The sequence below is a fragment of the Rhynchophorus ferrugineus genome, unplaced genomic scaffold (genome assembly GCF_030347505.1).
Source record: "Rhynchophorus ferrugineus isolate W39M unplaced genomic scaffold, kcgeb_rfMv2 rfM6, whole genome shotgun sequence".
In the NCBI taxonomy this organism is placed as follows: Eukaryota; Metazoa; Arthropoda; class Insecta; order Coleoptera; family Curculionidae; genus Rhynchophorus; species Rhynchophorus ferrugineus.
Genome location: NW_027472585.1, coordinates 6,319,652 through 6,344,254, shown reverse-complemented (window position 1 = coordinate 6,344,254; position 24,603 = coordinate 6,319,652). Strand labels below are relative to the sequence as shown.

Here is a 24,603-nt window from a genome sequence, read left to right as displayed (position 1 = left end):
AAGGATATCTACGTTAGATTTGCTAGCAGTACCCCACAGTTCAAACTATAGGTCCAAATGGGCTTAAGTATTGACTTATACAGCAAAACCTTATTATCTAGTGATAATTTAGATTTACGCCTTATCAACCAATACATTTGGTTCAGTTTAAGCCTAAGCTGCTTGCGTTTTGTCACTATATTTTTTTTCCATCTCAAACGTCGATCGAAATGCATTCCCAGATATATAACGTTGTCTGATTGCGGAAGTTCATGATTATCCAATTTTACTAAGGAACATGTTCTTCTACAAAGGGTGAATGTCACATGGGTAAATTTTGTCTCATTTCCTTTGATACGTCACGTTTGCAACCACAATTCCACTTTGTTGGAGGTTTCTTGTGACTGATATTGGATCGACGTGTGATGATAAAACTCGTCAGCATATGTTGCAACAATAGTGTTTCTTGAGGTCGGTAGGTGAGCTGTATACATAAGATATAACAATGGGCCAAGAACACTGCCCTGCGGAACACTCGAATATATTTGGTGTAGGTCAATGTATTCGTCACCCTGTTTGACAATAAAATGTCTGTCTGTAATACAATAATAGCATTCAAAAACTAGATAATGAATTTATAACAATTATATATGTCAATGCATCATGTGATGGTAATATTGTCAGGGTAGGCAATTAGCGATGATTATAAGCATGTACAATCTGGATTATACTTCACGTATCCATCGTCACTCAAGTAGCCAATTTGTGAGGAATATCTCAATTAATCTATTTTAAATAAGGTTATCGTTTAAAATTTTACAGCATATACTTCCTATGAATTTTTCCGGATAAGAGACTTCACAGTATTCCTGGTTACATTCTTCATAAAATTCCTTGTTTCAAAAATAAGGCAACATCAGTAATACACCAGTCAATTTCAACTGATCAATCGTATTAAAATAACGAAGAATCGACAGCAGCACTTTGGCTGTTCAACCTCTATCCTCTCTCAAATTTATATAAAAATTGATGAAACATTATTATTTAATAATTTTATCTATTAAAGCTGACAGAATATATTGCATAAATTGCAAGTAGTCGTTTGCTATCAAAGCCAATATTTTGTAATAAAGTCATGTCATTTGGTCATCAGAAAATATTGCTTTCATAATATGCTGATCAATAAACTATTGATTGGGTATGAAAAACATTTGTCTTAAAATTCGATGATGTTTTGGCCCATTATCCAAAAAAACATCATTTATTTACTGTAATTTATTCTAAATCCGTCAGAATTAAATCACATTAAAATAAAAGGTTCTTCGGAGAACCAAGCGTGGATGGAAGTCTGAAATACTACAGCTGCTCTAACAACAAGTAGAGCTAAAAGAAGCAAGATCTGAAGATAACACCCTTGGAGCCATCAGACATATATAAAGCCTCGTTGATATTTGCTAACTTACCCCTTTTAAGCGTTACAGTGTGTATAACATTATACAGTGTGTGTTAGTTTACAGTAATATAATGAATAATAAAAATAACATTGCCAAGCCATTATAATATTTTGAAATATTATCACTATCAGTTTTATTTACAATGTCTTTAATTATATTAGTGAAATTTTGTCTACTTCCTGTTAATTTTAACTTAGATAGTTACTTATATCTATTTGTTGTGTATTTATTAAAACAAAATGCCACGTCTTCCAGCTAATTAGCTGTTAAATATAATGACAGAAGGACAGTTTAAGAGTCCAGGTTGCAAATACACGTGCAAATATCAATAAAAGCCAAGAGTAACACAATGAACCACATACCTTACTACTGAAGATCGATTTACCAATCATTTTGCTTCGAAATTTGAATGCGCTAAAGTTCAGCTATTCGTAATAAAATCAGGAGTAATAGTAGTTCTTGAAGCTAATGTTTTGAACAGTAGGTTTCAAGTTGTTCTTCTACCACGGGATCTATTGATCCCTTTACTTAGACATACTCATTTCATTTTCTCCACTCGCAATTTCCCATTCGCTTGGACTTTACAATGACTATTAGGAAAATTGAAGCCACAAATATGTTACGGCTCAAGGGTTAGCAAACCATCAAGTTTTTTCATTTATAACCGTCAGGGAGTAACTAGAAATATTGTTATTAATAATAAGATTAAATATGTATCTGAATATTTGTTTTTTTGTATATAATATATCTGTTATGAAAATGACATGAGTTTTTTTCTTAATAGATGTTAAATAAAATAGTTTTAAGATTCTATCTAATACTTTCAGCATATAGTATATAGATATACAAACACAGATATTGAAATATTTTATCAGAGACAGTTATTTATGTTCTTGATATTTGCTATTTTACACCCTGCTTTCTGCCGCGACAGCCTTGTACTGGTATTAAAACACAATAAAAACAGTATGAAATCATCGTACACGACATGAGTTGAGTAATTTTTCGCGAGAAAAAACCTTATTTAAAATCCCAGTCAAGCAAAGTTTTTTGTTTTGGGAATAGCAACGACACGAGATAATTTATTTATGCATTTCGTTGGCAACCAAAACACTACAAGTATCCTTGTCTGTTTTTGCGATGTTCGTGATCATCGCCAGATTTATTTAACATTAATTTCAACAATGTAAATATCTGACGCTTTTGGTATTGTTCTATATATTTTCAGTTATTTATATTAACTAGGTCTTCTGTATTCACGATTATATTGGGATATTTATAGGCTTTATCCGTATAATTTGCAATTGGTGGATTTCGTGGAAATGTATAATTTATTAAATATTATTAGGATATTCTTATTTTGTAGAATGAGGTTGTAAAAGTATTCCCTAATTTTTTTTTGTTGAAAATCATATCTTACATTGGACTTACTTAATACTATCTTAATTTATAAAATTAATTTATTACTCTTCTTTTGCTATCCTTGCTTCACGATACAAACAAAACGAGTGCATACTTCCGATACTACCATTAAATTAGACCACTTAAGCTAAAGTTAAATCTTAACACTTATGCTTATATAACTTCATGTGGTATTCTTCAGTTCAAACTTCTGATCTCCTGGGTGTTGTTCAGTAGCTGTATTGCTTCAACATTGTTGTGATTTAGTTACCTTGTTTCATGTTTTAGGAATAAATCTTGGATAACTTCGTAAATCCATTTTATTTCGAGGTCACCGTATGATTTTTAGTGGGTACGTATCGATACGATAAGATACAGTTACGATAAGTATTGGTAAGAACCGCTCCCCATGAAGTCCAAATGGGGGTTATAATTGCTGTAGCTTTAATGATGAGGACAATGGTTTGAGATACTTACAGCATCACTTATTGATAGGCAAAATTCCTTTAAAAATAACATAATACAGTGATTAATACTGCAAAATCAATACACAATTTTATCGCACAGCTATTTATAACTACATGATTAAATATTAAAAATATTTGTAATTTGCACAACCTTTTATTAAGTTACGTGTTATCTCACAAAAAAGATAATAGTTAAGTAGGTATATAGATTTCCTAGAACATTTAGATATAAGGTAAAATCTGATGTTTTAATGATACTGCCCAAAAAAAAAAGATTGTTTTCTGTACTTCTTAACTAAATTTGTACTAAATAGTCTGTTAAGTACAACACAATTGAAAAAGAAAAAATATTAGCTTTGTTCCTCAAAAATTGTAAGTCCTAAATATTAAAGGGTTATTTTAGTCTAGAAGTTTCGTTATGCAACTTTCGGCTTTTTTAAAGGCATTTTTCATGACATCCTGCAACATCTGAGGCTGAATTTGTTCAATTTCGACGACGTTCTTACCGACGAAAACATTTTTGAATGACCGTAAATTGAAATTGAATGACATAGTAGACACTTTAAAGATATAAAGTGAACGTGTACATCATATCATTCACGAGATATGGTATGAGAAAGCTGTGTGCAAAGCGGGTGCCGCGCTCAATTTTGACCAAAAACAACGACGAGTTGATGATTCGGAGCAGTGTTTCGAGATGATCAAGCTCAATAAACCCCAGTCGATATGTGACAACGGATGAAACATGAAACAGTCGGCTGGCAAGGTTATGGCGTCTGTATTTTGGGATGCGCATGGAATTATTTTCATCGACTACCTTGAAAAAGGAAGGACCATCAACATCAACAGCAGCTATTGAAGAAAAAGAACGTGCTGCTTTACCAAGACAATGCACCGTGCCGAAATCCATGAACTGGGCTTCGAAATGCTAGCTTCTCAGATCTTAAAAGAATGCTTGCTGTGAAGAAATATTCGTCTAATGAAGAGATGACCGCCGAATCTGAGGCCTATTTTAAAGCAAAGGACAAATTCCAATATTCCTTACAAAGTTGTAAGGAATTATGTTGCATAAAAAATAATATTGCTAAAGAATGTGTTTTATTATAGTAGGCCGGGGACTTTTCAATTGACCTGTTACTATGGTATTAATATGTTACAAACTTCAAATAATTATGTTGTTCACACATTAATCGGCACTTTCTCTAGTAAATTTTAAAGTCTACATCTAAAAACACAGAACCATTTTCATTTTAGGGTAGTGTTATTAGAAAAATTAGAAATATATTGAGGTCACGTATTTTATTAATAAGCATGATTATACAAATTAGTCATTTTATATTCGAATTTTACAATGTTTTGTTGTTGATACGAATTTGTGTTGATAAATAATCCGAAAAATAGGTAAGGATTTAATTTACAGTGAACAGATTTTAATTGAAAAACAAGTCATATGCGTCGAATAACATTTCTATCAATTTTTTAAGTGTTAATATAGTTCGGTGTGTGTTAGAATATCAACCAGTTGTTGTTATTGTTGATGTTGTACCTTTGACCTTATACAAATCACTAAATATCGCGCTCTAATGATGATAATATATTATGATCGTTGTTTTTATTAATTGACTATATTGAATCTGCAGTTGGAAAAACTACCGCAATATTATGTGTTTTCGATAAAGAGCTGGTAGCATAGGAACCATGTCTTTGACTTGCCGAGTGCAATATCTGAACGATATTGATCCGTTTGCCTACACCACTAACTATCCGGATCCAGCTCGACCACCTCTACACACCTTTAGTGTCAACTTACCACTCATTAATCAGTTAGCTGCTATTCACCGATTGTTAAAATCGCCTCATAGGGTAAGTTTCCGTAAACAATAGTTATTTGCATTGTTATATTTACCAAAGTAGAACAAGTAGTTTAGTTACTCAAATAATTTTGTATTCCATATTTTGTCAATCGATATATCAATTATATAAGGTTCAACAATCCGCCCAGGGAGAAATAAGTATTTCTTATGATTATAATATGTACATTTTTTTGATTATTATTACATTGTAATTAGTCGTTTCCGTGTAACCTACATTTTGTCTTTATGATAACTTAAATCTAGGTATATAACTAAGAGGACCCAACTATCCTATCTTAGTCTCTGGTGACATAATATTTACACATGTCACTGCTGTATTTTTTATTATATGCACCTCACTACACAACACTACACAAGATCAGATGGTTTCATTCTTTTGAGTCAGTGTCGTGTTCTGCTGGTATCCAAAAGCTGCAATATTCCAATATTCTCATGAGAATGGAGTATTTTCTCATGCCCCCCTACAATTCTCTTGATTTCTTGAATGACTGTGGGTATCTGAAGGTCTAGATGTAGGTAATCAGTCCTATAGTATTTGGGTGCATCCACAATAACTCTCAGGACTTTGTTTAGAAAAATTTGTATTTGGTTTATGTTACTCTTTGCAGAACATCCCCATAATTGAACTCCGTATGTCCATATAGGTTTTAATATTTACTTATATAATAGCAATTTATTACGTACTGATAATTGTGATTTTCTTCCAATTAGCCAGTACATTTTCCTATATTTAAATTCCAGTTATTTTCTTTTATTCTTTATATGTTCCTTCCAGCGAAGTTATGCATCAAGATTCATTATATATATTAGATATTTAGCGTTGTTTCATTTATTATATATTATATATTCATTATATATATTAGATATATACAGATATTTAGCGCTGTTGCTATATGGAATGATTCTTATTTAATATTATTTGTGCTTGTACATTCTGTTTATAGGTGAAATGTACATGTACAATTTTACTTTCATTAATTCTTATTTTCCAAGCTTGTGTCCAATTATTTATATTGTCACTTGCCTGTTGTAATTTTCGTGAGGCTTTTTCACTATTGTCTCCGACAGCTATAATCGCAGTATCATCAGCAAATATAGCCATCGTAATATTCTCTATTTGTGGTGAATTACAAGTGTAGAGTATATAAAGCGTTGGTTCCAGTACACTTCCTTGTGGTACACCTGATTTAGCTTCTTTTATTGTATAGATAATATATACGTGACATGTAGAAAATCACTTCATTAAGTGTAAAATATTATCTTAGTTAGTCCTATTCTAAATGTTATCCTGAAGTCTATATATGTCATATAAACAGATCGGATGGTGTTAAACGTTTTAGTCTACGTACGCCCTTCACTATTAGATCGCACATTAAGGTGGATTAGTGAACACTTTAGTGTGCACATTGGTATGAAACAGTTTGTTTTGGAAGCTTTGTAAGGTGGATTAAACTTGCTAACAGTACCCCATAGTTGTACATCTCGGATAACTTTTGGTTGGTTTTTCACATATTTCCAATTTTAGCCACCTTTGAGATAGGTAAAGAGATATTTTAGCGATTTTGGGAAATTGAGCATCATTCAAGTCATATAATTAATAACCAGCATGGGCAGATTTCGAGCTATTAAGCTGTATTGATCTAATTATGTGATTGAAAGGTATTATTTGTGCTCTAAGTGACTGTGACACCAATATTTTGTACTAAAGGTATCATTTTAGATGTCATTCTTCTTGTATACATTATTATTCTTCTACTTATATATTTTTATGTTAGCTTGTATATTAATTTAGTTACGTTTGTATCAATAAATATCGTACACTATTTATACCAAAAAATACCACCCCTGTCTGCAATACAGCGTTATATATAGCTTATTATGATATCCAATTAGTATTGCTTCAATGTTCTCCGTGCATGTTTACGTTTTGCACGAAAATCTCTTCTTCTCTTCAAATTTGCAACGGTAGTTGATGGTTGGAAGAGAGGATCGCCAGTACTGCCGGCTCGGCATTAGAATAAAAAGGAATTACTCATTCTGGTACGGTACATCCGTGAGATAACTCAGAAAGGGTTCATTGTCTCGCTCACCAGGCCACAAACATGAAGAATGCATAACAGTTTTTAGTTATTCTTTTATGGGATCTTCTTTGATTATTACGGGGGTACTTTTAATAATATCGATGGTTAATTTAAATAAGCTGATTTAGAGAAATTGTTCTTTGTTTGAAATAATATTGTAGCATCTTCGGCATCCATTATTTGAACATTTAAATAATTTTTCATGCTATTTTACTTGTATTTTGGTTCCTTTTATATTGATTTTGTTTGTTTTATTCTGTTTAGGTTTAACTTCTTAATCAAAATGAAGTTAGATATACTTGGTACATTCTTAATTTAAAAAATTGACTTATTACTATTGTTCTGTTGTATTTGCATCAATAAAGAAGCAGGCTGAGCTTGGGATAAATACATTAGTATGTATTTACCAAATTAAAATTAAATCAGACTACTTAAGCTTAAATTAAAAGTAACACTTATATGCACTATTAACTCTATACAAGTTCGTGCGGTTTGGTTCACTTCAGTCTTCTGGTTTCCTCTGTAATGTTCAGTAGATGTATTGCTTCTATTTGATTCTAAAGAAGTTTGTTTTGGCATCTCTCTGTTGCTTGATTTGTTTGATGTTTTAGTGCAACCCCATATTTAAACCCAATAATTCCAAAAGGCTTTTTATTAAAATTATTGCATTGTTACTAGTCGTTTCCGACTACAATTTGTCTTTATGATAACTTAAATCTAGGTATATAACTAGGAAGACCCATCGGCCCTATCTCAGTCTCTAGTGAAATAATGTTTATACATATCACTGCTGTTTTTTTATTATATGCACCTCACTACATAACACTACACAAGATGAGATGGTTTGATTCTTTTAAGTCTGTGTCCTGTTCTAGTGGTATCCAAAAGCTGCAATACTTAAAATATTATCATGAGAATATAGTCTTTCCTAATGCTCCCTGGCAATCCTCTTGATTTCTTGACTGACTGTGATTATCTGAAGGTTTCGATATAGATAATCAATCGTATAGTATTTGGGTGCGCCCACAATACCTCTCAGAACTTTGTTCTGACATTTTTTTATTTTGTTTATGTTACTCTTTGCAGAACGTACCCATAATTGAACTCCGTATGTCCATAGAGGTTTCAGTATTTGCTTATATAATAACAATTTAATTTAATTTAAGTATATTTTCCTATATTTCAATTTCAGTTCTTTTCTTTTCTTCTTTATATGTTCCTTCCAACGAAGTTTTGCATTAAGATTCATTCGGAGATATCTAGCGTTGTTGCTATATGAAATGATAGTATTATTTAATGTTATTTATGCTTGTATGGTCTGATTGTAGGTGTCCGATAATTTATATTGTCACTTGCCTGTTATTATTAGCCATCATAATATTCTCCATTTGTGGTATATCACAAGTATAGAGTAGATAAAGCATTGGCACCAGTACACTTCCTTGTGGTACACCTGCTTTAGCTTTTTTTATTGTAGAGTAAGCTTCTTCTTTTTTGACTTTAAACATTCTGGTTGTAACGCACGATTTTAGTAGTTCGGTGTGTCGTTTTGGTAACATATCGTGGAGTTTATGAACAAGGCCTTCATTCCAAACTTCATCGAAAGCTTGTGCTACATCTAATAATATAGCTGAGCATACTTTTTTATTTTCGTAGGCTTTTTCTATAACATCTGTTATTCTGTGGACCTGGTCAATTGTTGAATGCTTTTTAATAAACCCAAACTGGTATGTTGGTATTAGTTTTTTTTCTCTCTATTTAAATTATCTGATAAGCAAATCTCTCTGGTTTTTGTCAACTAATACGGCTCTTTGATTTTGAGTCTAATCTGTTCTGCTTTTTGTCTAAAGTGATGTTTCCGTTGACTGATAAACCAATCTCTTAGATGGAAGAGGTGATTATAGTTGGTCCTATTTTGCCTATATTAATCAATATATTAAGTGTTTGTAACTGTTAATTTTATTTAATAGTAAAATAAAGTTATAAAATTAATGTATACTTTAAGCATAATAAATACTTTTTCTTGTATTTGTATTTTTGTGCTTTTATCTTAGTAACTTTGTAATGTATTATAAGGATTCCTATATTTTTACATATTTTAAGTATATCTTTCATATTTTTACATTTGTATGTACTTTTTTTTATATCCTTGTGAAATGGCAATTTTATATTTTCTCTAGATTTTGTTGTTTTTTGTGTTTATTTTATTGTATATAATTAATTAAATATAAACAAAAGGTACAAGAAGCTAAAGTAATATGTAGTTTTTAAATTTCTGATATAACTAGTGGAATGAAAGTTACTTATTGAGATTCTAAGATATAATAGAAATCATAATATTCAAAGTTATTTTGTACTTACGTCATACAAAGTTGTGACTTCAAAACGTCGCAATTTTGCCACATCTATTCAGAGTTTTAGTTCAGTTTGGCTTTGATATGCAATCAAATTCTAATCTAAATAAAATAGTTGAATAAAAATGTTATCAAACATAATTTATTCTAACATTATAGTTCATCAAAAAGCAAAGTTAATTATATAGCCACAATAGTTTATAGGTTAGAGTTATAACCTCTTATCATTATTGCTTTCAAGAATTGAATTTGACAGGCTTATTCGTTTACGTGCTCGAACTAATCAGACAGCATTGTGTCTCTTTTTAACTAGAACAAAATGAAAAGGAAAATACTGTCTGATTCTAAAACGAATTTACAAATTGCAGCAGGCAATATATTAAACATCTTCATGACGTATGTACAAAAACTTTGAATAGACTATATGTAGAAATATATATATAGAAATAATAATATATTTATGGAAATATAACAGAAAATCAAGCATTCTTGATTGCTCTCTAGTGTCAGTTGAAACAGTTACATCAGAAACTAAAAATCTACCAGATGATAAAACATGAACAGTAAAATGAAGTATGAAGATATAAATGGCATGTTAAATATACTACAGAACGTGTCTGCGAATTAATAAATCAATGGAACCAGGAATCATTTTTAATCTGATAATAAAAATATTACTATATCAGTTGAAAATAATGAATAAATGAATTTTAGACAATTTTCAAATCTCTCTCGTATATTGAACGAAACTAGATGAACAAGAGATGATGTTATCATTGTCATTCATTTGTCACGGCACAGTGGATTTGATTAAAAGAATTACGTCTATTAAGGCCCATTGTTTCGTCTTGGCAGGGACCTTTTCGAGAAAATCCAGCCCGATTTTACATAAACCATGCACAAGCAGCGTCATTAACTATGGGCAGATCGCTCACCAGTCTACCAGATTGTGTTTTTTTTTCACCTTTCATTTCGACCATCACGACGACAGTCACGATTACATTTAAGCCTTTTTTTCGTCCTCTCTATCTTCTTTCTTTGCTCGCAATCAGGTACCGTTTATTTTGATGGACGATCTTGAATTTCTAGAATACGATTTTATTGCGATATCTCGGTAATTCTCCGTAATTATCGTAAAAAGTCCGATTTTGAATAGCAAAACAGTTTGATCAAGATTAAAATGATTTTTTTTTCGTTTTGGTCTTGAATCTCGTCTTGTTTATCGGTTGTCAGTATTAGCTGTAGGGTTTTTAGTTTTTTTAAAGCTTATGTACGTAAATATATTACGTGAAAGATTCAATGTGAGCTAAATAAGAATAGATTTGCTAAGATGTAACTATATGTTTAATTGATCTTGTTTCTATATATTCTTCTAAAGGGTTTACGTTTTTCTACTTTACCCATGTCTTGTAACCAAGAGTTAGGAGTGGTCTATATATTGTCTTATATATTTCCATTTTAGAGATATTTTTTAATTAATTATAACATCTTTATTAGATACGCTTTGTACAATTTTAATTATACATTAATTTATTACTACTTTTCATTTGTACTTGAATTAATTCACAAGCAAGACGAGTGCAAGAAAATACATCAATATGTATTCGTCAATTATAAAATTATAATAACTTATAGCTATAGTAAAGGTATATACTACACTAAAGGTATATTCTACACTAAAGGTATATACTGCACTAAAGGTATACACTTTATATAAGTTCGTACGGTTTGGTTCGCTTCAATCTCCTAACATCCTGCGCGCTGTCCAGTAATTGTAGTGCTTCCACGTTAGTATGATTTAGTAATCTTCTTTCGTGTTTCAAGGTGAAATCTTGGATAACTTCGCAAATCCATTTGATTTCCAGGTCATCGTGCAGTTCTTCGTTGATTACGTAGCGATAGGCATTGGTAATCAATCGAAGAACCTTGTTTTAACAGCGTTGTCTGACTAGTTGACTTGAATTTTTAGTGCAACCCCATATTTGCACCCTATAGGGTATCTTGTTGAGGGTATCTTCCGACTAACCTGTATAGTTGTTTTATTTCGGTTCTTATGTGTTTTGTTTTTTGTCTAACGTGATATTTCCAATTTAATCTACCGTCAAGTAGTTTTTATTATTTCGCCGCAATGCAAAATTAACGTGGACAGATTTGGAGCTATTAAGTTGTAATTCTCAAATAGTTACACGGTAACAATTTGCTCATCTTACAGATTAATGTCAAATGCCAAACCCGATCAAAAGCTTGTGAGACATCCAGGAATATTGCAGCGTAGTATTTCTTTGCCTCAAACGTTTTTTTGATAGCCGCACTTACTCTTTGCACTTAATCGATTGGTGAATGGTGACTTCGAAACCCAAACTGGACATCTGGTATTATTACAAAATTTTTAACACGTTTAAATATTAGTTTCCCAAATAACTTTGATATTACAGGTAGTAGCGATATAGGCCTGTAGGATTCGACTTGTTCTGCAGGTTTGTCAGGTTTTTTGAGCATAATTATTTGTGCCACCTTAAAGCATTCCGGAACATGCTTCATTCTTAAACAGGTATTAAATATATATGTCAACATGCTGATTTCTTTTAATGGAAGTTCTTTCAGTAATCCAGGTGAAATGTTATCTATATCGGGTGCCTTTTTAGGATTGAGGTTATCATTTTCTGTGGCAACTTCCAATGGAAAAATTGGATTTAGTTCTACAACGGGTTGATAAACAGGAGATGTATACATGGTGGATTCTATCTCATTAGGTTGAAATTTGTTATTTTAATTAATATATTTACTATTTATTGCGTGGTATCAGTTGATATCTTTCTCAACCCTGACAATAATACCCTTTTCCTACTTTTTTAATTTGTATCTTTATTTCTTATATTTACCTATATACTTGTTAGCAGTACATTATCAGCAAGACTTCCTTTCGACATTTTAATTTTTCACATTTTGTACCTTATTCTGCCTGTTCAATGAAACATTCCTTTATTATTTCATCCATAAATGTTATTAACAGTATTGTTCAGACTTTCTTCTTTCCTTCCTTAATCCTTTTGGAGCTCTCACCTGTATATTTTTTAACTTACCATGTTAAATGCTTTTTTGATTATTTTGGGGTTGTGTTGATTATTTATTTTGTACTAAATATATAAGCCCTGTAAACTACTCATGCGAAATCCGCTCTGCGATTCTGTTCTCTTATCTTTTACTGCTTTTAATCAGTGATTTATTTGTTCTGTTATCTATTCTATGTCTATTCGGTTATTTTGCTTTTACCTATACGATCTGTTCTTAATTTTAAAGTAATCATAGCTTGATTTACAGCAATATTTCTAAATCTGAAGGAGATATACTGAATATACTAAAATACTTAAAACATTGTATATATCTTTGAATTATGAATATCAAATTATGCAACTCTATTAAATATTTTATATATAATAAAAAGAAAAATAAGTACAAATATGTTTTAATACAAAAACGACTAGCTGGTTTTGGATTATATGATATTTTATTTTCTACCTAATTAAATAGTACTCCAAATTTTTCATAGCTTCGATGTTTCCTAAAGTTTATTTAGTACTGTATATTGCAAAATTACAATTCAGATCTTACATGAACTACTTGATGTTGAAAGCTTGAGTAACAATAGAATAAATTTTGGTATTGTTTATGTGCTCTTTTTCTTTCTTGTAATATGAAATATTACTTTTTATTTGAAGAAGAATTGCTCTTTTACATTGCAAATGAAAGGCTGGACAGATTCTGCCGTAGTATCTTAGCTAGATGAGTCTTCTTCGGATACATTTTAGGATGACGATTTAAATGTGTTAATCTATAATATTAAGTAAATAAAGATGATGAAAATCATGAAAGAATAGTTCTTAAACAATATAACATAATTAGTATTCATATGAGGCAAAATCTGCTAAATTTCAAGTATATTAGTGAATAACACATTGTTAATAATGGATTTTTTATGGTCGTTTATATTACATTTTCCATGTTCATGTAACAAATTTAGCAGTAAATATAGACGTGTAAATATTAACACTGTATGCTAATATGTTTAGCAAACATTTCAGCCTCTATGCTAATCATATATACTAACAATATTACCATTCCCCATGTTATAACATATGGATCAGTTTTGATTTTTTCTAATAAATTCACGCCTTTGAACTATAAGCTTCTCTTCATTGACTAAAACTATGCACTATTTCCCAATCGTTATAGAATCTACTTTCATGGTTTTGATCATTGAAATTTGGTCTTGTAAATCTTGTCTTTGTTAAGATTATTTTGGCGATTTCGCTCAAAATAGCCTTGTGAAGAACTTATAATCTCGACTGCATCGAATTTATGAGTTATCAAAACAATTTCTCAATTTCCAGTTTATTCAAGTGGCCACCAAAAAACCATTATCATTAGTTAATCAATAATTAAAAATTAATAGCCAAACTTACTCGAAGGAGGACGTTCTATCTACGTTCGAATGAAGATATATTCTAGATCAATCTCGTAATTAAGTATCTTAGGTACTCTATAAATCCTACCTCGTCGAGTACCTTTCTAGATTATCTCACAATGATGCTATCGCCGTACCATCTTGTGTATCCTGACAATTAACAATTGCCATAGTACAAGCGATAAATATATTTCGATACATTTTATCTCTTCGCCGTGTTCAAGATCATTTCGGATACAACAACGCGTCTGGGCGAAGAAAACTGACAGACAGCAGCGAGATCATTTTTATCGATTCTGCCGAGGTAGACCCGTTGCCGGACATCATATGGGTTGGATCTTTGCATTTTTTGCTTTGGATCGATAGTTATGCTGATATTGATACGAACTGAGACCATTAATTGTTAACTTTCAATGTTTGTATTAATTATTTTCGGTCCTTTTTTAATAGATAAGATCCTGAATACCAAACTTTTTGGTTTGGTTGTCTATAATTACTTAAGCAGTGTTAGAAAAGCATAATACAAACAAGTTACAAATAAATTGTTGAAAATTTGTTTACTACAGTTTATTTTTCTACTACCTAAAACTATCATAAATTGACCCCAAAATGATCAATCATGATTATATTTTGACAGAAGAGCGTTCCTCTATAGTTCTTACTCCCAAAGCAATGAAATAAATGAAAATCTTATCTTAACTAGTGATTGCACAGTATTTGATATCACATCATGTTAGACAAAAAGCAAAATACATTAGAACCAAAATAAAACAACTCTACTGGTTAGTCGGAAGATACTCTCGACTTGATCTAAAATCTAAGAGATTGATTTATAAGACAATTATAAAGCCAATTTCGACCTATGGAATGCAAATATGGGCTTGCACTAAAAATTCAATTCAACTAGGTATCCGACGCTGCCAGAGCAAGGTTCTTCGATTGATTACCAATGTCTATCGCTACGTAACCAACGAAGAACTGCACGATGACCTGGAAATCAAATGGATTTTCGAAGTTATCCAAGATTTTGCCTTGAAACACGAAAAAGATTACTAAATCATACCAACGTGGAAGCAATATAATTGCTGGACAGCGCGCACGATGTCAGGAGATTGAAGGGAACCAAACCATACGAACTTTTATAAAATACCACTATACCACTAGTTTAAACTGTAGCTATAAGTTATTGTAATTTTTTGGAAATGTATATAAAAGTTTTTAAAATTCGTAATGTTTGAAAATAAAAATTTAAATAATATTAAAATAATTGATATAAGGTTCAAAGAATAAAATACATCATGCTGATTACAAGACTAATTTCTTTATCTTCTATGGCTATCGTTCATCTATTATTTTCTATTTTGTCTTATGTCCCGGATGGGAACTAACAACTCACAAAAAGGTGAAGAATTAAGGCACTTGATGCACTAATTAACGCATTTATTTCTTGCAATATTCGGGTAGTGTTTTGTTAAGAAATACACTTACTAATAAAACCCGAAAAGAATCAGAATTTAATAGCACTAAAATTTACAGCAAAGTCTTAATAACCTTATGCCTCCAAAATCATATCAATTACTATGAGTCCTCATGCAAGAACAATTGTTTTTAGTTATTCAGTTCTTTCTTAGCTGCCAAATATCAAATTAAATCAAACGCTGTTTTGGAAAATCTAAATTTCTTGCAAGTAAAGAGTAACAGAGGACTCGAGACAGAGCGTAAAATATTTGATTATATTTTTTGTGTCCCCGATCTGATGGCTATTCGTGTTTGCTTGATTTGGGCGTATTTCGTTTTACTTATTTGTAGCGCCTTACACAGAAATATCAGTCCCAGAAGTTTTTCCGAGATATAAGTTTTAGCCATGCTAAATTTCGCGCCTACAATCTCAATATATAACAGGTCAATTGAAAAGTCCCTGGCCTGACCCATAGATGGTGCTAGTAGAATTAAATCCATATGTTTTTTAGTTAGCCCTAACCCTCAAAGATGCATATATAAATTTGACAGCTGTTGGATCATTAGTTTGTGAATTATAGCATTTTGAGTGAACGAACTTTTATTATTGTGAGAAAATGGATAAAAAGGACATTCGCGTGTTGATAAAATATTGCTTTTTGAAGAGAAAAAATGCAGTTGAAGCAAAAACTTGGCTTGATGCCGAGTTTTCGAACACTGCCCTAGGAAAATCAACTAACCATTGGTAATGCTTAGTTTAGACGTGCTGAAATGAGCACTGAACACGGTGAACGCAGGAGACACCCAAAAGACGTTGTTACCGACGAAAATATTAAGAAATCTACAAAATGATTTTGAATGACTGTAAATTGAAATTGAATGAAATAGCAGACACTCTAAAGATATCGATTGCAAGTGTATATCATATCCTTCACGAATATTTGGGTATGAGATAGCTCTTTGTGAAGTGGGTGCCGTGCGAGCTTACTTTTGACCGAAAACAACGACGAGTTGATGATTCGGAGCAGTGTTTGAAGATGATCAAGCATAATAAACCTGAGTTTTTGCGCCGATATGTGATAATGCATGAAACATAACTCCATCAGTTCACTCCGAAGTCAAATCGATAGTCATTCGAGTGGACTGCACACGATGGACCGGCTCCAAAGCATGGGAAAACGCAATAGTCGGCTGGCAAGGTTATGGCGTCTGTATTTTGGGATGCGTATGGAATAATTTTCATTGACTACCTTGAAAAAGGAAGGACCATCTACAGCGACTATTACATAGCGTTATTGGAGAAGGACGAAATCGCCGCATTAAACCGGCCGCATTTTAAGAAATATAAGCTTTACCAAGACAATGTACCGTGTCACAAGTCAGTCAAAACGATAGCAAAAATCCGTCCGCCCACGTATTCTCCAGATCTGGCCCCCACCGACAATTTCCTGTTCTCAGATCTCAAAAGAAGAAAGAAAGCTGGGAAGAAATTTTCCTTGAATGACGAGGTGATCGCTGAAACTGTGGCCTATTTTGAATCAAAGGACAAATCGTCGCTACAATCAGTGTATCACCCTTGAAGGGTATTATGTTGAATAAAAAAAAAACTAATTTTTACAAAAAAATGTGTTTTACTATGGTAGGCTGGGGACTTTTCAATTGACCTGTTAAAAAGATAAGTTAGTTACATTAGACTGCAAATCGTAGTCGGGTTTAACCACTATAACATTGTGTATTATTAACAATTTGTTTGTAATAAGTCTGTTGTTTGTGAATATATTTTTATTTAACAATTTTGATTCATAATTGTTCGTGTTTTATCGTAAAATATATCATATGTTCTACGTAATATACACTTACTGAAATTTATTTAAAAAATATTTGAGTTATTCTAATATTAGATAAATTTGTGTTGTCACTTTTTCATATATGAAATTATTATTAGTAAGATAAAAGAAGATATATGAATAAAACCTTTATAACAATCAATATTATCCCATTTATTGATACAGCTTCATTCACTATAATTTATTTTAAATCACTGAGTAAGTAAATTTAAAATATCAAATGTTGCAATCCATTATAATGGCAATAATATATGACGGTTGCTTATCACGAACTAGTTTCTAGCCACGAAGGTGTATTATTTGCTTTCTCATGGTTAAGATAGTTTTGATGAAAGTCGAAGTCTGTATTGCCCTAGTGCACCTGCTCTTGTAACCTGTTTGGACCAGGTATCCCAGCTGTTGTTATTTGGTTCAGTGGCTCAGCCTCATATTTTGCACTTGTTAGCTTAATAAGCCAATGGTATTCAGCAGGTGGGGCACGTTTTTTTTACTTTTTTTGGTGTCCTTACTTGAGTTGTTTATTCCATATTACTTGAGTCCTGTTATAATATACTTGGTTAAAAAAGTTTTCTATATAAATTTATATTTATGGTGTCATAAGTATCATTTCATAGACCAACTAAGATTCATTTCTTTAGATAAATAGTTCCAGTTTGTTTTCACGCATTAATAGTTATTTCATGATACTATCTATTTCTAGTCAATTTCTACGTAGTAAGTCATTCTACGGTTCGGGTACTCTTAGTATTCAATTCTTTAGATAGTTTTTTATTATCTTGATCTATGTTGTTTGTTTAATTTTTCCATGATTTGGCTTTATGAGCAGTTTGATCTCCCTAAAATTCAATCGAAAAACATGTCAAAACTAATAGAGCCTGTATTTTTGATTCACTGTGGCATGTTTTTCAAGAAAAACGTATATATTTTATTCTTGATTCTACGATTAGTCTTCTTCTATCGGACTCTCTTATAATAATACAACAATCAATATATATATATATATATATATATATATATATATATATATATATATATATATATATATATATATATATATATAAAGGTCAATTGAAAAGTCCCCAGTCTGACACATACATGGCGCTACTAAAATTAATTCCATATGTTTTTTAGTTAGCCCTAACCCTCAAAAGAGTGTATAAATTTGACAGCTGTCGAATCATAATAGCATTTTTAGTGAAGCAACTTTTGTTATTGTGAAAAAAATGGATAAAAAGATATTTCGCGTGTTGATAAAATATTGCTTTTTGAAGGGAAAAAATACAGTTGAAGCAAAAACTTGGTTTGATGCCGAGTTTTCGGATATAGTCCGAGGAAAATTAACTGCCAAGGATTGGTATGCTAAGTTTAGACTAGACATGGTGAAATGAGAACCGAAGACGGTGAACGCAGTGGACGGCCAAAAGAGGTTGTTACCGACAAAAACATTAAAAAATCTATAAAATGATTTTGAATGATCGTAAATTGGAATTTAATGAAATAGCAGACACTCTAAAGATGTCAACTGAACGTGTAGATCATATCATTCACGAATATTTCGGTATGAGAAAGCTCTGTGCAAAATGGGTGCCGCGTGAACTCACTTTTGACCAAAAACAACGACGACTTGATCATTCGGAGCAGTGTTTGAAGATGATCTAGCAAAATAAACCTGAGTTTTTGCATCGATATGTGATAATGGATGAAGCATAACTCCATCAGTTCACTCCGAAGTCAAATCGACAGTCATCCGAGTGGATTGCACACGATGAACCCGCTCCAAAGTGTGGGAAAACGCAACGGTCGCAAACGCAAAGAAAAAAAAAGGTGCTGCTTCACCAAGACAATGCACCGTGTGACAAGTCAGTGAAAACGATGACAAAAATGCATCCATCCACCGTATTCTCCAGATCTGGCCCCCAGCGACTATTTCCTGTTCTCAGATCGCAAAAGAATGCTCGCTGGGAAGAAATTTTCCTTGAATGAAGAGGTGATCGCCGAAACTGAGACCTATTTTGAAGCAAAGGACAAATCCTACTACAAAATTGGTATTGAAAAGTTGGAGGGTCGCTATAATCAGTGTATCGCCCTTGAAGGGAATTATGTTGAATAAAAAACACTATTTTTACCAAAAAAATGTGTAGGCGAAGGACTTTTCAATTGACGTGTTAGAACCTAAAATTGTTGCAGATATTTAACCAATTGGCAATTGGTGAGATTCTTTCTTACATTTGATAATAAGCAATGTTTATTATCATTATAATCATTAGCAATAGATAGATATAAATCTTGTGAAGTTATATATTTTAAATTAACTCTATCTCGACAGCAGTAATACAAATAAGAAATTCTGTAGCATATTTACAGCTTTCCTTCTTTTCTAAAACAGACCACTAATCTTTAGAAGTTACAGAAAAAATATTACACATCATCATCCACATCATCTTACAAGCTACAACGAAATAGTTCCCTGTCATGCAAAAACATCAAAATTTATCGTGTTACAGAATATATCATTGTCTTTAGTGAAGATCAGATCGGTTAAAGAGTTTAATTTCTAGTATTAACTTTATTAGCTCTACATCTTAGTATTATATTTGTGTTTTCTCATAGATATTCTCATAGATATTTGATACAAGTATCTTAGTAGTTCTTTTAAAACTACAAAATTCTATAATTGTCACACTTGTTTATTTAGTATATCGAAGATAACATTACTTGGGGTGTGGAATTTTCTCATATAAACCTTTGTTAGAGGCAAGTTTCCTGCCGGCTAATCGACTATAATTTTTTTTGCAATTCGCTTTGTTATTAACCTGCCAATTTTAATAACAAAAAGTAAAGGTGGCATTTAGAATTGGTTGCATTGCTTCGGTTTGTTCATATATCAAAGTCGCAATCGACGGTGTGCTGTAACAATTATGTTTTATACAAGGCCACATACAAACAGTATATTTGCACCTTACTTAGTTGAGTGTTTGCTCTCATATATTATTTTGAAACCATTTAAAGGCACTTAATGGGTCATATATGGTTGCGGTAGATAGTAAAAGTAGATTAAATATATAGGTATTGTTAAGGAAACGCTATCGCGCTGATGATTTATCAATTAAAAATAATTATTTATTACATAACTTGTAAGTTATATAAACATATTAGAATAAATGAAACCAATAATCTGATGAGTATGTTCTGGTAATTGTATTAAAAAGTATGGTGTATGGTTGGGAATTTTAAGTTAATTTAAAATTGTACATAATTGTAGTAATTAATGAAAATATTCAGATATAGCATCGTTCACCAATGAATTGAAATATATTTCTAGCAACGTGAGTTATTAGTTATTCATATGACGTAACATATTAACAATAACAAATTAATAAAAATATACGTAGTTTTGGTGTGGTATGTCTTCGTCCTATTTCCAAAAGTGAACTAATGTATATTGACCATAATGAAAGGCTCTCTATTTAAATTACATTTAGGAATCTTGATTAAGCAATTCTTTTTGTCATTTGTGTCTATAATCATCTGATTTGAGATGCAAGGGACAAACCCATCTCTCCAGAAGCTTGATGTAGGGGCTCATAGGAGATTATCTTCATTCCGTCATGTAAAATTCTAAGCCAAATTACAGGACCAAAAGAAGTGTTTGTGCCATCATACATCAAGACGTATACTGTACATGATCACGATTGTACTTATTTAACGTCCTTTCGATGTCTCTATGTTTTATGACTGAATAAAAACAAATGTGCCTGTAATAAAGCAAAGTTTGAGAAATGCGATATTTATACTTGAAAAGTGGATCTATTTTATGAGTATCAAGTGTATGAACATAATAGCCTTTTACAACAAGATTTTCAAATTTATCTCACGGATAGTTTATGAAAACTGTTCGCGGTTTTATAGCGTCGGACGATACAAATTACGTAAATTATACTCACATGCTCGAATGTGAGCGTAGGCAGGTCCGTTAATTTTACTTTTAAATTTTAAACAAAACGTTCTGGCATACGAAAAGAACGTTATATAACTTCTTTTGTGTTATTTTAGCGGCGCTTCAGTTTTACTTACAGCCATTAAAAAGAAAGTAAGATTTACGTTCGGAGTCCGATTTATTTGGTTGAGCTATGACGTCTTTGATAAGTATAAACTTGTTATAAAAATATACATCATTTTATACATATTTTTTATTAGTTCGATTCGCAACGTCAATTTTAGTTTTTAATATATGTTCAATGTTGAAGTAACATAACATACTTATTTGAAAGAAAGTTTAGTCTTTCGTGAAGAAGTTCGGACATTCTCAACACTTAAAGCTATGTCGGCGGCAGTTCCTTAGGGTAGTATCTTCGACACCATGTTACCGACGACCCAGTTATGATGGCAAAATATATCTCTGCCTAAGACTGTAAAGATAATGCAAGTAGCAGTCAACAAGATCATAGAAACAGACTAGAAACTTGAAAATGTAGCTTAATCTGTCCAAGTTAATTTTGAGTTGTGGTGATGAGAAAATGACAATGACAAAAACCTAATTATGTCACTTGACTCCTTTCCTCAAACAGAATCAACTAAATACCTCGGCATCCATCTCGATTGTAGCTTAAATTGGGAACATCATGTTAGAGAATAAACAGAGCAGATTAGATTCAAAATCCAGCAACTGTACTGATTAGTCTGAAGATACTCTCTATATAATAACTTGGACCTATGCATTGTAAATATGTGGCACCACTAAAACGTCAAACTAACTAGTAAACCACTGCAGCCAAAACAAAATTCTACGATTAATTACTAATGCTTATCGCTATATAACCAACAAAGAGCTGCACGATGAACTCGGAATCAAATGGGTACACGAAGTGATCCAAGATTTCCCCTTAGAACATTAAATCAGTTTGCTAAGCCACAGCAACATGGAAGCAATACTGGCAACACGCAGGAAATCAGAAGATTGAAGAGAACCAAATAACACCAACTTGTTTAGTGTATAAGTGTTTTCTTAACTCTAGCTCAAGTAGATTAGTTTTATTTTAATTAAGGAAATACATACTGATGTATTAATCCCATACTCGCCTGGCTTGTGTGTTAATGAAAGTAAAACAGAACAGTAGTTATAAAATTAATTTGTATATTAAGGTAGGACTAAGCATATCTAATGCAAGATGTAACTAATAAAAAACAATTATTATTAATTCTTCTTCTTAATGCCTCGTGATCAAAATATTTCAATAATTTAATATCTAATAAGGCCCATAATTTATATGATCTAGAATTTAACTACCATTAGAAAAATGGGACATATTGTAGATGATATACATAAAAATTGACCTTAAAATTTTTTTTTTCAAATATTAATTTAATATCACGTGTTTTGAAAATATATAATTAAAACTTTGGTCTCTCACAATTCCCTTTAGTTTTCTCTTTAGAAAATAATTCATCCTTTCATTACTATATTTCAGACTTCTATATTATGAATAATTAATTAAAGGTTTTTCATTTAAGGAATATAAGGTAGAAATAATAGATGGCCCTTTTAAAATTAATTAAACTCAGTTTAGTTCAATAAATAACAAGCCCTAAGGTATAAGAACTATTGATGCATACTTCTTAATTGTTAATTAAATTTCATAATACATGATTTATGATTATTAAATATCATCCAATTAGTCAGTTATTAAGTATTTTAAATTACAATAACCATTAATTTTTCTTGGATTTTTAATTTACAGAAATAATGAATAATAAACTAGAAAATAAATAAATATTTTTTTATAGGAACGGATTTAGCTGGGACGTATGTTTTCACCTATATTTAATTTGAATTTAATTAAAATAAAATTACCTAAAAGATATTTAAAGTATGCACAACATAAATAGAGACAGAATACAGAATAATCATTAATAATGTATTATAATGAAATATTACGTATAATTAAATAGTGTAGCATAATATTACTTTAGCTAAATCATTTGGTATTCAATGCAGGCGTCTAGAAAATAGCATTAACGAATCGAAAGTAAAACCGAAATATTATAAGAACAAGATGTTAATAATGTCAAATAGCTTGTACCAGACGCTCACGAAAAATTTAACTTTCTTTCATCGTAAAAGCTGCACTTGGAATTTCGGGTGTATGATTTTGTTTCATAATTAATTTTACATCTTATTCATAATTTTTTTTTTGGTGCAGTTTAAATAATAAATGATTAGCTATATTTTAATAATACTAGTAATATTACCATTGAGGTATTTTTATTATTATTTTTTAACCGACTTCTAAAATAAAAGTTTTATGTTCGGCTATGTATTTTTTTAAGGTATGTTCGACGATTTCTCCGTCAATTATGGAGCCCATTGGAACCAAGTTATGATCTGAAGGGGGAAGGGAGGGAAATCGAGGGAAAACCTCAAATTTCAAAGACACGTACAATGTTTTCACATTTTTTTATCTGAAATAATTAGACATAATATGATTGCTGAATTGATGTGGCGAAGAATCGGAAGTAGATCGGTGTAAAAGACTGTTATTTTCTATGAGTTAGTTCATTTATGATATGAGACGTCGTAGAAAGTTTGTGAGCAAGTGTTTCTATAGTGTAATGGTTGGAACGTTGAGCTGACACGCGGAGTCGCTGATTTGATTCCCAATAGGGCAACAACTTTTTTTTTATTATAGTTTGATTGAAACATTTGTCACCTAGACTAGGTAGCAAACCCCAGGGCCTGAAAGGTTCCTTATTTTCAATCATTGTTTCTTTATTTCTATTTTTCCTTAGATAGGCTGTACCTTTACTTGGGCTATCCATTGCAATACTTAATAAAATAACTGCGAATTTTATTGAATAAATATCTAACACTAAAAAGGTAAAAATGAAATATATTTAACAAAAAATGGAACCGATTTCAAAAAGTAAATAAGGAACTCACTAAAAAGTAAAAAATAATCAAACTTAGATTTTTAACACAAAAGAAAACATTTTAAAATAAAATATGTATATAATACTCACTGTAATAAATTAATAAAAATGAACAAATAACTTATTTAACCTATCTAGTACACGTATTTTATATTCTACTATATACACACAATTTTAAATTATTAACAAAACAAATTTAATTTGTTAAATAATATTTTTAGGTATTAAGTTAAATTGTGAGTATATAGTTAAATAAGTTTTTTGTTTATGTTCATTTAGATAATTTTTAAAGTTAG

At 31.2% G+C, this 24,603-nt stretch overlaps 1 protein-coding gene across 3 annotated transcripts in view; it reads left to right on the top strand.

The window, feature by feature from the left end:
* Window positions 1–24,603, top strand: part of Fhos (Formin homology 2 domain containing) — a 142,185-nt gene that overhangs the window by 6,023 nt on the left and 111,559 nt on the right. For 2 of the 3 annotated variants that reach the window (XR_013006237.1, XM_076407804.1), the window contains exon 2: window positions 4,942–5,164. Coding sequence is in view for 2 of the 3 variants with exons in the window: in XM_076407804.1 (XP_076263919.1) it covers window positions 5,000–5,164 (165 nt within the window). In the remaining variant the exon portion in view is untranslated. Of the gene's footprint in view, window positions 1–4,636; window positions 4,703–4,941; window positions 5,165–24,603 lie in introns of those variants that run through there. The other variant, XM_076407805.1, reaches the window with a different exon arrangement.